Source organism: Drosophila ananassae, chromosome XR (genome assembly GCF_017639315.1).
Source record: "Drosophila ananassae strain 14024-0371.13 chromosome XR, ASM1763931v2, whole genome shotgun sequence".
NCBI classification, from domain to species: Eukaryota; Metazoa; Arthropoda; class Insecta; order Diptera; family Drosophilidae; genus Drosophila; species Drosophila ananassae.
In genome coordinates this window covers 19,325,334-19,338,292 of record NC_057932.1, presented here as the reverse complement: position 1 = coordinate 19,338,292, position 12,959 = coordinate 19,325,334, and the positions used below count along the sequence as shown (strand labels likewise).

At 50.3% G+C, this 12,959-nt stretch overlaps 2 protein-coding genes across 2 annotated transcripts; one reads left to right on the top strand and one right to left on the bottom strand.

Annotated features, from left to right (window-relative positions):
- Positions 1 to 1,505: 1,505 nt before the first annotated feature.
- On the bottom strand, positions 1,506 to 4,555 carry LOC6504536. The gene is made up of 2 exons (XM_001967053.4): positions 4,275 to 4,555; positions 1,506 to 4,212 (listed from the first exon to the last, which is right to left on the bottom strand). The coding sequence occupies exons 1-2, from the start codon at positions 4,468 to 4,470 to the stop codon at positions 1,727 to 1,729; spliced, it is 2,682 nt and encodes an 893-aa protein (XP_001967089.2). The 5' UTR covers positions 4,471 to 4,555; the 3' UTR covers positions 1,506 to 1,726.
- A 1,789-nt stretch (positions 4,556 to 6,344) lies between these two features.
- LOC6504377 (NPC intracellular cholesterol transporter 1 homolog 1b) lies at positions 6,345 to 10,959 on the top strand. Its single transcript, XM_001967052.4, has 6 exons — positions 6,345 to 7,605; positions 7,675 to 7,976; positions 8,037 to 8,981; positions 9,051 to 9,460; positions 9,527 to 9,681; positions 9,741 to 10,959. The coding sequence occupies exons 1-6, from the start codon at positions 6,430 to 6,432 to the stop codon at positions 10,752 to 10,754; spliced, it is 4,002 nt and encodes a 1,333-aa protein (XP_001967088.2). The 5' UTR covers positions 6,345 to 6,429; the 3' UTR covers positions 10,755 to 10,959.
- Positions 10,960 to 12,959: the final 2,000 nt, after the last annotated feature.

Below are 12,959 nucleotides of genomic sequence, written 5' to 3'. Positions count from 1 at the left end.
AAAGTTGGGGGGGTGGTTGGGTGATTGGGTGGTCCACCCTAAAAGATGGGTTAACATCCAGAGAGCTTTGCAGATGCGCGCTAACTTCGGCTAACGGGATGCTCGTCGGGTGTTTTCAGTTTTCGGCTTTTTGGTTTCGGTTTCTCCGTTTTCGGGACTTTTGTTGATGTAGGTCTGGATTTTCAGGACACGTGTCCCTGGTGGCAAAGGAGAGGGGGTGGGGGGGGTGGTTGGGTGCTTTCCCCAATTTTAACCGCATTTCTTTAAATGCCTATTTTACGCCTTCTTTTATATTGACAATTTTTTTAGTTGCCATCTTTTAGGCTTCACAGGAGTCTAGTTTATTTATTTTTTTTTTATATATTTTTTTGGAGAAATATTGTACCAAATTGCATAGGTATTAGTGGCACGTGTGCGTGTGAGTTCAATAGCATTTTGGGCGAAAGGCAAAAACAAAAAAAAAAAAGAAAAGGAAGAAAGCAACAACAACAATAAAAGGCAGCAGCTTGCAGCTGCAGTGTGAGAGAGTGAGAGAGAGCGGGAAAGTTTTGGACAAAACAGAGAACCTGGAAGAGAGCACGGCCAAGCAGAGAGCTAGCTGCGGCTTAACAGTTAGTTAACAGTTAGTCGGCACACACCATTAAAAGCTTTTCAGAGAGAGCGAGAGAGCGCAAAGAGAGTGGGGCAAGTTTACGGTACTTCTGCAAAAGGATCGCAAGATCGGAGTCATGGGGAGTCATCAGGGAGCCATCAAGGAGTCATCAGGGAGGGAAAAAAGTGAAGAAAAATAGGCTATAAGAGAAAATGGGGGTTATTTGTTATTATTAGCATTAAAATTTGTATTCTTTTTTATCTGATACTTATTTTTTTTTGTTGCTTTGTTGTTGAATTAGTGTTATTTTTGAAGATAACACGGTTTTTGGTATTCAATTTTGATAATAAAGGTATCAGAAATGGTAAATTATCATTATTTCTGTTAGTTTTAACTCCTAAGCCTCAAAATATAATACTAATAATAGTAATAGTTAGAAATAGTTACTGTAATAATTCTAAAATTTAAAAATTTCAAGCAAATATCATAATAATACTGAAACTGACAAGAAAAATACTGATACTGACATGAATAATACTAACATAGATAATAATTATACTAAAATAAATAATATTAATCTTAAAAATACCTATTCTGATAAGAAAATGCGTAATATTCCTAATAAAAACCCTACCCAACGCAAATCTGTCAATAAAGTCCACTATGTTATGATCTAAAGACCTCAACCTCAACCCGATAAGATAAGGTTTCGGAAACGGTATATTACTTGGCCTTATAAAGTGTAGGGGTTTCGTGGTTCGACTGATAAGGAAACCCACTAAAAAGTGTTAATGGTTTGTCAAAAAAAAAAAAAAGTAGAACCAAACTGACATTCGAAGAAGAGGAAGTCGATGACGTCTATCAGATACTAGAGCTATAGATAGCACCAATTCCCAATAAAAATACTCTCTCCTCCACAATTATCCAAATCCTTTGAATATTTATTTAAAACCTCAAGACTGTCTCATTTAGCCGAAAGAAAGTAAGAAGTGCTGCTGTGGGGGGTGGGAGTGGAGATGCCAGAAGAAAGTGAATCCTAAAAATTTTGGAGCTACAAAGGCATTAAAATTCTACTACAAATGCCACAAATACCACAATATATATGTGTATATGTTATATAATACGATTGTACGATCATTTCCGGTGATGTGAGGGGGGGGGATACCAACTATCTGGGGTCTGGGGACTGGGACTGCCACTGCCACTGCCACAGTGATGATGACGATTATAATGATGATTATGATGATTATGAGACTTGCAGCTGTGATTCTGGAGGGGAAAGAGACCGACATACTCCTTGATGGTCACCTCCAGGTAGAGCGGTTCGGTGTTGTTGTTCGTGAGGATCTTCAGATCCTTGCCGCCCAGTCGCATAAAGTGGCGACTCGACTGCATGAATACCCGGCAGTCGTGGGACTTCCGGAGACCGCGTACCTTCAGTATCGAACTGACACTGGCGTCCAGTCGGCGATTGAAGACCGTCATCACGGCATGAATGGGCTGGGGCAGATCCACGCTGGCCATCCACAGGGTAAGGACATCGGAGTCCTCTTCCTCCTCCTCCTCCTCCTCATCGGCGGCGTCGGCATCAGCGGCCGTAGAGTCCTCCGAGTCGGTGTCCTGGTGGTGTCCTCGGTAGCGTACCTTCCGTCCGGATTCCAGGTGACTCCGGCGATTCCGGCATATCATCACAAACAACGGCAAGTGTCCTTCGTAGCAGGCGAACGACTTGGGCAGGTCCTTGTTGCAACCGGGCATGAACCGGCGAATGGGCAACGTGCACTGGCGCCCCCTCACCCCGCCGTACACCATCACGGACATGCAGGCGTTGCGGCCGATCTCCATGCTCGTCGGATTGAAGATGATCAGCAGCCGGTTCTCCTCGAAGGACTCACGCACCTGAACTCCGGGCTCGCTGTGATCGCGCAGGAAGTGCCCCAGCAGGCACTCGTTCATCACCAACGGGCACTGATCCTGGCCAAAGGGGCAGGGATACCTTTCGCCCCGGGTCAGGATCGGCTTGACCACAAAGCCCTGGGCCAGGATGTGGCGACGGTACTCCCGGTCGGAGGTGTCCTGCAGCAGTCGCAGCTGCCCCAGACGAAACTCGATATCCTTCCGCTGTTCGTCCAACGTTAATTTCGAGAATTCATTCACAAAGTACCTCGTCCGCTCCACGTCGTCCTCGGCGTCGAAGAGCGGCGTCTTCAGGCATCCGGCGTCCAGACGATCGATCGGCTGGTACTTCAGTCCATCCCCCAGCCGATAGAGTCCGTGGCTGGGCGGCTCCGGGCAGTAGTGGACCGGCTTCGCCCACACCTCGGTCAGGGTGTCGGGCTGCATGATCCCCTTATTGGACACTGGCTCTGGCTCTGGCTCCAGATCCTCCTCCTCCAGCTCTAGCTCCTCGCTGGTGTGGCTGGCCGCCGGCTGCTGCTCCCTCTTGGAGGTGAAGAGCTCGCTGTCCGCCTCATAGCCGGCCAGGGACATGCCCGGAGAGGAGGAGCGATCCAGTTCGGCGGGGCGACGGGGCGTGGTCTTCAGCAGGACCCGCACCGAACGCATCTTGGCCTTGGACGGCGCCGCATCCTTGGAGCAGGATGGCTGGCCTTGGAGCGTTTCGCGCTTCCAGCGCTCGGCCAACGCCTCCTCGGAGTACTTGATGTTCCGTGGCGCCACCAGCACCTTCATCACCGGGGACACCGGGTGGCGTGGCACTTGGTATCTGGGCGGCGGCGGCGCCACCACCTCCTCCATCCCATCCGCCTCTCGGATGTTCATTTTCGCATATCGGCAGTTGAGTACCGGCTCCGGGCTAACCGATCGCGAGTACTCCTGCTCGTCCTGGAGGATGTCCTTGGTCCTCGGGTTCCTCGGGTAGGATATGTGCTTGTAGGGATGGTGCTGCTTGGCCACTCGCTGCTCGCAAGCCTCCATCTCGTGGGTGGATCCTTGATTTCCGAACTTGTGATTGCAAACGCGTTTGTGTTCCGTTTCCGTTTCCGGTCGACTAAAGATTTTTAGGAATGTGTCTCCGTTCGCTGGCCGGTTCGCCTGACCTGTCTGGCTGACCCGTCGGGGCTGAAATGAGATCTCCGGCCTGGTCGACTCGCCAGCTGTCACCTTCCCGTTTGATTTCCTTCTCAAGGCTACATTTCGTCGCTCCGGAAGTGCCACTGGGAGTTGTAGTTTTTCGAAATCGAAGCCACCACCACCCGGTTGTGGCGGAGTATCAGTAGTAGTGCCCTCCTGGTCCAGCTTCTTCTCGAGACGCCCTTCGTCCTGGTAACCCCCCTGCATCCTGGCCGCCCTCTGCTTCCTTCCTCGCTCCCGGCACTCCATGGAGTACAGCTCCAGGGCTGTTAGGGGCAGGCCCATCTTCTCGAAATGCAAACTCCGCCGGAACAGATCCACAAAGCCAACGGTGGTGGCCCGTTGCTCCTCCGAGGAATCGTCCGTTATCTCGTCCTCGGTGGGAGGGCGACTCCTCCGACTCGTCCTCCTCTCCCACACTGTACTCCCGCCCACCGCCCGATCCAGTTCCGGCGACGGCCGTCCGCCCTCGATGCGATGGACCAGCTTCAGATACCCATGGGCCAGGTGGCTCATCACCCGCTTCACTAAACAGACCTTGGACTTAGCCGGATGGAGGGACTAAAGATCTGGATAACTTTCTACCTACCAGCTGTGGGTTTTTGGCCAAAAATGGGAGATTTGGAACGGCTATTGCCCTCCCTCTCCCCTTCCTCCTCCTCCTCCTCGTCCTCTTCCTCCTCCTCCTCCTCGAAGATCTGATCCTTTTCCAGGCGACTGCATCCGATTCGAGAGGCAGTCTGGGCCGTTGCCTTCAACTCCGAGTAACAGAACTTCTTGCCCATAATTAATTTTTTTTTTGATTTATTTTTTATTTTTTTGTATTTTTTGCTGTTTTTGAAAACCAAAAATTCGACCGAAATTTCACCGGAAAATGTCAAGATTCCTGGGTTTCTGGGATTTCTGTTTCCGGCACTTCTCCCCAAAAGATGATGCATTTTTTGATAAAAAATGAAACAGAAACTTGCCTCATAATCGTTTTTTGCAAGTATTCTTGTTTTGGGAATTAAAATCGCACCTGTGTCTGACACCTGAGCTGGAGTATCTTGGGCTTATCTTGGGCTCCTCCACTCCACTCCCCGTCTCTGGGCAGCTGGCTGGCCATAAAATCCAACTCGAATCGAACTGAACACCTGTTCTCCGATAAGCCCGAGACCCTCTCGAGACCCGCTCTCCGCTGCCGTAAAGTTATACAGCACGGTAACCCCTAATCTCTCCCCCTCCAAAGGGGTCTGCCGTAGAGAACTACCAAAGTAGTGCCTAACTACTCCGCCGGATAAGTGACTCATTCTGTGATGGTTATGGGTGATTTTTTTAATTTAAATGGAAATAAGTCCCCGGTTCGGGGAATTATGCAGGAAATTTTTAGATTAAAAGAGATTATAATGAATTTTTGGAGTAGAACTCGAGGGGTTTCAGGTGTTAGGATAGGTTTTGGGGAGTTTGGGAGTCTTTTTGTAGAAGCTTTATCTCAAAGATAGTAATAGTATTACTTTTATGGTATTACTAAGGGGGTTATTGATTGTTATTACTTTCAACACTCCTCTTTCTTGGACTTTGTGGGATTATAGCAAGTTTTGGAGTAGAACTTGAAGGGTTCAAGGTGTTGGAATGGGCGGAAGGGAGTAGGGCAGTCTTTTCATACAAATTGTATCTCTAAGATAGAAATACTCCTCTTTCTAGTACTTTATGGGAGCATAGTAGCTTAAAGTATATATATTGGAGTCTAAAAATATATATATTATAGTCTAAAATAGTCTTTATCTCTAAAATAGTAAAGTAAAGTAGAACTTGAGGGGTTTCAGGTGCTAGGATAGGTTGAAGGGAGTATAGTACTTTACTTTCTAGCAGTTTCAAGGTAGAACTAGTGGTTATATTTTCAGTATACTAGTTAATAGTTGCACTACCCCCTTTACTATAACACTATTTTCACTGCAACTTAATCCCTAAGATAGTAATACTCCCCTTCCTAGCACTTTATAGGATTTATAGCAAGTTTTGGAGTAGAAAAGGTAGGAGTATAGTAGTTTATAGTAGTATATAGTGCAGTATACTACATAGTAGTAGTGCCTTGACACTCTCTTCATTGAAACCCAATCCCTAAGGTAGTAATTACTTCTTCCATTTCTTGTTTTGGAGTAGAATGGGTGTAGTGGAGTGTAGTAGCTATAGTTTAAGACTCTTTTTCATTGAAACTTATTCTATAAGATAGTGTTACTCCCTCTCTTTATACTCTATAACATTATAGCAAATTGTGGAGTAAAACTTGAGGCAGAACTTGGAGTAGAATAGGTAGAAGGGAGTGCAGTAGCTATACTTAACCACCTTCCAATTAAAATTCACCCTCTTACAAAGTAATACTCCGCCAATCTTGACCTTTTCTCGATCTAATCAGCCCCTTTCTTCAGTCACCCGCTCCGCTAATCACCTGTCGCCAGGCCAGGCCAGGCCAGGCCAGGCCAGGCGATCCGATCCACAGCTGCGATGCTAATCCTATCTGGGGGAGATAAGGACGCCCATTAATGGAGCCCCCAGAATTTCAGAAGCCAATCGCCCCAAGATAAGCCTGCGGGAATCTAATCGGCGGAGTACTCCGACCGATTTCCGATACAGAACCGGACCGGACTAATGGCTTGATTATTGTTTGTCGAGATACATTTCGGTTTAGTAACAGGCGTGCGGCCGGCGCGACTTGATCGCTTCTCACTCTCTCTCTCTTTTTTTTTTTTCAAGTGTGCGTGGCAATGAAAGTGTTGATCCTTGTGGCCTTCGGGATGGTTGTGGGCCAGGTCCTGGGACAGGAGCAGCTGGGATGCATCTGGTACGGCCAGAGCCACATGATTGGCAGCCACTGGCAGAATCTGGCCGACACAGATCCGGCCAGGCCCCTGAACAGTGCCACCGCGGAGGCCATCTTCGCCAGGAGATGCCCACTTCTGTACAAGGAGTACAAGGGCGAGAGCGGCCAGGACGAACTGGAGCTGTGCTGCGACGCCGACCAGATCGACACCATGGAAAGTGGCCTCTCCCAGGCGGACGGCGTCTTCTCGCGCTGCCCCACCTGCACCCGGAACATGGCCCAGACGGTCTGCGCCATGACCTGTGCCAAGAACCACACCCTCTTCCTCACCGCCTACACCGCAAAGAGTCCGGCTGAAAAGGACTATGTCGCCTCCATCGACTACCGGATATCGGATGAGACGGTGGCCGGAATCTACAACAGCTGCATCGGCATCCAGCACACCCAGACCGGCCGCCCGGCCATGGATCTGGGCTGTGGGGCGTACAACGCCAAGACCTGCAACTACCGGAGGTGGTATAGCTTCATGGGCGATGCCAGCGGCGACTATGTGCCGTTCCAGATCAACTATATATGGTCGGAGGACGCCGAGGAGGGCGCCGAGGAGGAGTACCTGGAGCTATTCCCCCTCAAGTGCGACGAGAGCTACGAGGGCAGCTATGCCTGTGCCTGCATCGATTGCGACGCCTCATGTCCTTTGACAGACGCCCCCACCGGTCCCGACGAGCTCTGGAAGATCGCCGGCCTCTATGGGGTTACCTTCATTGTGGGCCTGCTGATCGCCTGCCTCTGTTCGTTCCTCATCTTCTGGGGCGCCCGGGGAGGCAGTTCTCCGCCCAACTGCTGCATGCCGACCCTCTTCGGGGAGTTCTTCTACGTGGGATTCCGGCACTGGGGCACCTTCTGCGCTCGGCATCCGGTTCTGGTGCTGGCCCTGTGCTCCTGGGCCATCGGGGGACTGTCGTACGGCATCCGGTACATGTCCATCACCACCGATCCCGTCGAGCTGTGGGCCAGCGAGAAGAGCCAGACGAGGATCGAGAAGGACTACTTCGACCAGCACTTTGGACCCTTCTATCGCACCAACCAGCTCTTCATCAAGGCCATCAACCAGACCTACGTAAGGTTCCACTCCTCCACTGCCCACTCCCCACTCCTAGTAAGTCATCTATTCTGATTCCACTTCCAGTTCACCCATGAGGCTCCCAGCGGACTGCTCAGCTTCGGCCCGGCCTTCGAGTACAGCTTCCTGAAGGAGGTATTCGAGCTGCAGGAGTCCATCATGCGACTGGGCATGGCGGAGGGCGAGGGTCTGGACAAGATCTGCTATGCCCCCGTCCTAATGGCCGGACAGGAGCCCGACATCGACCACTGCGCCATTCAGTCGGTCTACGGGTACTTCCAGCACGACATGGACAAGTTCGAGAACTCCTACGTGGACAGCAACAACTTCACCATCAACTACCTCAACCAGCTGGAGGACTGTCTCAGGTGAGAGGGCATCTATAGCTACTGGAACCTCTTCTAAAGAGATCCTCCTTCTCCCTCCAGGGTGCCCATGATGGAGGACTGCTTCGGGACGTACGGTGGACCCGTTGAGCCCGGCATTGCGGTGGGTGGCATGCCCAAGGTGGCCGTCGGAGAGGATCCCGACTACATGCTGGCCACCGGCTTGGTGATCACGTTCCTTGGGAAGAACCAGAACGATGCCTCCAAGCTGGAGCCGAACGAGAAGTGGGAGAAGCTATTCGTGGACTTCATGCGGGACTACAAGAGCGAGAGACTGGACATCGCCTACTCGGCGGAGCGATCCATCCAGGACGCCATTGTGGAGCTGTCGGAGGGGGAGGTGGGCACCGTGGTGATCAGCTACCTGGTGATGTTCGCCTACGTGGCGGTGGCCCTCGGGCACATCCGCAGCTGCCTGGGATTCCTGCGCGAGTCCCGGATCATGCTGGCCATCGGTGGCATCGTCATCGTAATGGCCTCGGTCACCTGCAGCCTGGGCTTCTGGGGCTACCTGGACGTGACCACCACGATGCTGGCCATCGAGGTGATTCCCTTCCTGGTCCTGGCCGTCGGCGTCGATAATATCTTCATCATGGTCCACACCTACCACCGACTGGATCACTCCCAGTTCCCTAGCACCCATGAGGCCATCGGCGAGGCAATTGGACAGATTGGACCCTCCATCCTCCAGACCGCCGGCAGCGAGATGGCCTGCTTCGCCATCGGATGCATCGCCGACATGCCGGCGGTGAAGACCTTCGCGATGTACGCCGCCATCGCCATCCTGCTCAACTTCCTGCTCCAGATCACCGCCTTCGTGGCCCTGATGGCCATTGACGAGCGCCGCTACCAGGCCGGCCGCCTGGACATGCTCTGCTGCGTCCGAGGCGGCAAGTCCGGCAAGGAGACTGCCACCCAGCGGAGCCAGGAGGCCGGCATGCTGGAGAGCCTCTTCCGGAACTTCTACTCGCCCTTCCTGCTGGCCAAGTAAGTGGATCTCCCAGCTCCTCCCATCCATTCCCTCCATGATTCTATCTATTCTCTATTCCCCTCTAGACCCGTCAAGGTGATTGTCCTTCTCATCTTCACGGTGGTCACCTGCCTCTCCCTGATGGTGGTGCCCTCCATCGAGAAGGGTCTGGACCAGGAGATGTCCATGCCCAAGAACTCCCACGTGGTCAAGTATTTCCGCTACATGGTCGACCTGCTGGCCATGGGTGCTCCCGTCTACTGGGTCCTCAAGCCCGGGCTCAACTACTCGGAGCCACTGCAGCAGAATCTCATCTGTGGCGGTGTCGAGTGCAACAATAACTCGTTATCCGTTCAGCTCTACACCCAGTCCCGGTATCCGGAGATCACCAGCCTGGCCAGGCCGGCGGCCTCCTGGCTGGACGACTACATCGACTGGCTGGCCATCAGCGACTGTTGCAAGTACAATGTGACCACCTTGGGCTTCTGTTCCAGCAGTGAGTTAATTACTCCTTAATTATCACTAATTTTTACTAATTATTTGATTAATTTTTGCATCCCAGACTCCAAGAGCGACGACTGCCTGCCCTGCGAGAGGACCTTCACGGAGAACGGGCTCCGACCGGATGCCGAGACCTTCAGCAAGTACATTCCCTTCTTCCTCTTCGATCTCCCGGATGCCGAGTGCGCCAAGGCCGGCAGGGCCTCCTACGCGGACGTGAGTACCCCCGAAGACTCTCTTCCAGACTCTCTTCTAGACTATATAAATCTTCCCAGGCCGTTATCTACACCATCGATGAGGAGGGCATGTCCACGGTGGGAGACTCCTACTTCATGCAGTACTCGGTGACCTCCACCACCTCCGAAGAGTTCTACTCGCAGCTGAGGGAGGTGCGAAGAATCGCCGGCGAGATCAACGGGATGTTCGAGGAGAACGGCGTCGACGCCGAGATCTTCGCCTACTGCGTCTTCTACATCTACTACGAGCAGTACCTGACCATCTGGGAGGACACCATGTTCTCCCTGGGAATGTCCCTGCTGGCCATCTTCCTGGTGACCCTGCTGGTCACCGGCCTGGACATCACCTCCACTCTGATCGTCCTCTTCATGGTGCTCTGCATCCTGATCAACATGGGCGGGATGATGTGGGCCTGGAGCATCAACCTGAACGCCATCTCCCTCGTCAACCTGGTCGTCTGCACGGGCATCGGTGTGGAGTTCGTGGCCCACATTGTGAGGTCCTTCAAGCGGGCCGAGGGTTCGGCCCAGGAGCGGGCCCGCTACTCCCTCAACGTCACGGGGAGCAGTGTCCTGTCGGGCATCACGCTCACCAAGTTCGCCGGCATCGTCGTCCTGGGCTTCTCCAACTCGCAGATATTCCAGGTCTTCTACTTCCGGATGTACCTGGGCATCGTCCTGATCGGCGCTGCCCACGGCCTGATCCTGCTGCCGGTCCTGTTGAGTCTCATGGGGCCGCTGGACAGCTTGAACAGGACTTCGGAGGACCCCAGGACCTCCCAAGCTTCCAGGACTGTCGGAAACTTGAGGGACCCAGAAGCTCTAAGGGCCTCAAGGAGCTCCAGGGCTTTGGAGGCCCCAGAAGAGACTAGATCCTTGGAGGCTCCAGAAGCTTTTAGAGCCGCAAGGACCTCCCAAGCTTCTAGAGCCTCTCAAGCATCCAGGACCTCCAGAAACTCGGAGAATTCAGAAGCCCCGAGAGCCTCAATGACCTCCCAAGCCTCTAGGACCTCCGCTACCGAGCCCCCTACTGTCACCCCCCCTACTGTCTGAAGATCAAGCGACTGCCTCCTCGGAGGCTCCAAAAAGAACAATGTATCCTTGCAGAAGGATATGTCTGCTATGTAGTTTGTAAATTGTGGTGTGCCTGGAAGAGAGTGCCTGTGTGTCTGCGCGAGAGCTTATTTAGTTGAAACCCCCTAGTATTTATGAACAAAATGTGCAACAAGAAGCTGAAATAAAATAAAAATAAAATACAGATCATTGCTGTGGCATTGCGGACTGTGTCCTGGCCCCAAGGACTCTGGGGCTTAGCAGTCACTCGTTGCTTATCGACGCGGCACCTTGGCTCTTTATGGCTTTGGGCCCTCCGTGTGCCTTCGAAACAATAAACAGAAGCGACTGTAAGTCGCCCAACAACTCCACCGAAGGCAGTTATCCTTCTTGGCCTGATCCTGGCAACCAACTCTGACTTATCCCCGACTCCTGATAGCACCACAGGGCGTATGATTAATATTTTTTTTTTTTTCAAATTTTAAAATCATTTGCTTTAAAGACTTCTGATTAAAATTATAATAAATATTTATTTATTCAAATTAGTTTGCATTCCAGCAGAGCCAACGGTGCGTATGATGGATGTAAGAATATTAAGTATACGCCATGTGGTCAGTCAGTCAGTCTGTCACTCTGTCAGTCAGTCAGTTACAATAATTTGTATTTAAAATCGAATTAAAATATTGAATAATTTATAGAGTATTGTACGCTTCAATGGCAGAGTACTTTTCATTAATTCTATTCTATTTTATTATAATTTTTGGGCCAATGTTCCGAGTGTTTTTAATTAAAATTATGAGAGAGGAGGGAGGAGAAAGGAGGAGTGATGTTTGTCTGTTTGGACATTAAGATTCATGGCTCATCCAGCTTCCGTTCGACAGAGAAGCACTTCAAATAGCCGGCAATTGAAGAGCATAATTATAAATGTATCAACTAATGCATATGGCAAAATCAATTAGCAATTACCCCAGAACATACAGACACACAGAGACACATATATGTATGGCGAGATGAAGTGCAAATTGAGTTGGCCAAGTGTCTGTTGGCCTGTTTTTCATCCTCCACTTAATTGCCATTGAAAAGTGGCTGCCTGCCTGGCCAAGTGCTAATGCCAAAATTTTACCAAATGAGCCGGAAAACAACTCGAAAAGAAAACAAATACGTACAATACACAACACATACTATATTCATTGTGATCTTTGATGGGAGAAGGCATGACGAGTGCGGTTTAGTTTGTAAATTTGTGCATTTCGAGTGTTTTTTCATTTCAAATGTCTACGGCAGTGCGGTAATGGCCATTAAATGAAGAGCCAAGAGGCCGTTCGAGTGGCGAGGAATATTCTGCCCTGAAGTCTATCATAATTTGTGCAAGGATCTGCAAGGATTTTAATTTAATTAAACGTAAATAGAGGCTCAATAGTTGTACTTTTAATTAATCAAAAACATTATCTTGCCAGAGCATTGCTTACTATGCCACTATATGATACCTGATATTCTATTTTTCCCTTTCTTTTGATCCTAAAACTAAATTCCTTAAAAAGCGTTAAGGTATTCTGTGTCTTAACCAAAATTGGTCACACTAAAAGTAACTGTTAGTAATAATACACTGTTCTAGAAGCTAAAATCCCATCTCTTATTTGTACTTCTTCTCCTCCTCCCAAAGACATAGCCAATATACCTCCATGCTCTCCAAATACCTGCCATAAACACTTCCCACAGATACTTCTCAGCATCCATTAGGAGCATCTTGCCAGACTCGCCACAAAATGGAAAACGAAAACCCGAAGAATCCAAGACATAAATCATTCGCTTGAGCGGCAGGCACATTTTGCACTCAAATTGAGGCGAATCAACGAATTAATGCCGCAAGTGTGGCAATAAAAATTCAAATTAATTGATTTTGTTTTTTTTTTTGGTGTGCGGCGCTTGGCATGCGGCATGTGGCATGTGGCAAGTGGCAAGTGGCAAATGGCATGTGTGCCCCCAAAAAATTCAAAAATAGGACGAGGCGATAGCCTTAGAGGCTCTACTACACCCGATATGCGGCCAAATTCGTACATGTTTCGAGTCCTGGGCCCATAACCAGGTCATAACTCACGACAGGAAGGCATTCAAATAAAATTCTGCGCATATTATTAATCGGTTATTGGCCAGGGGGGCCTACAAGAGCCGTAAAGGCCCAAAATGTATCCGATTATTTGCCAT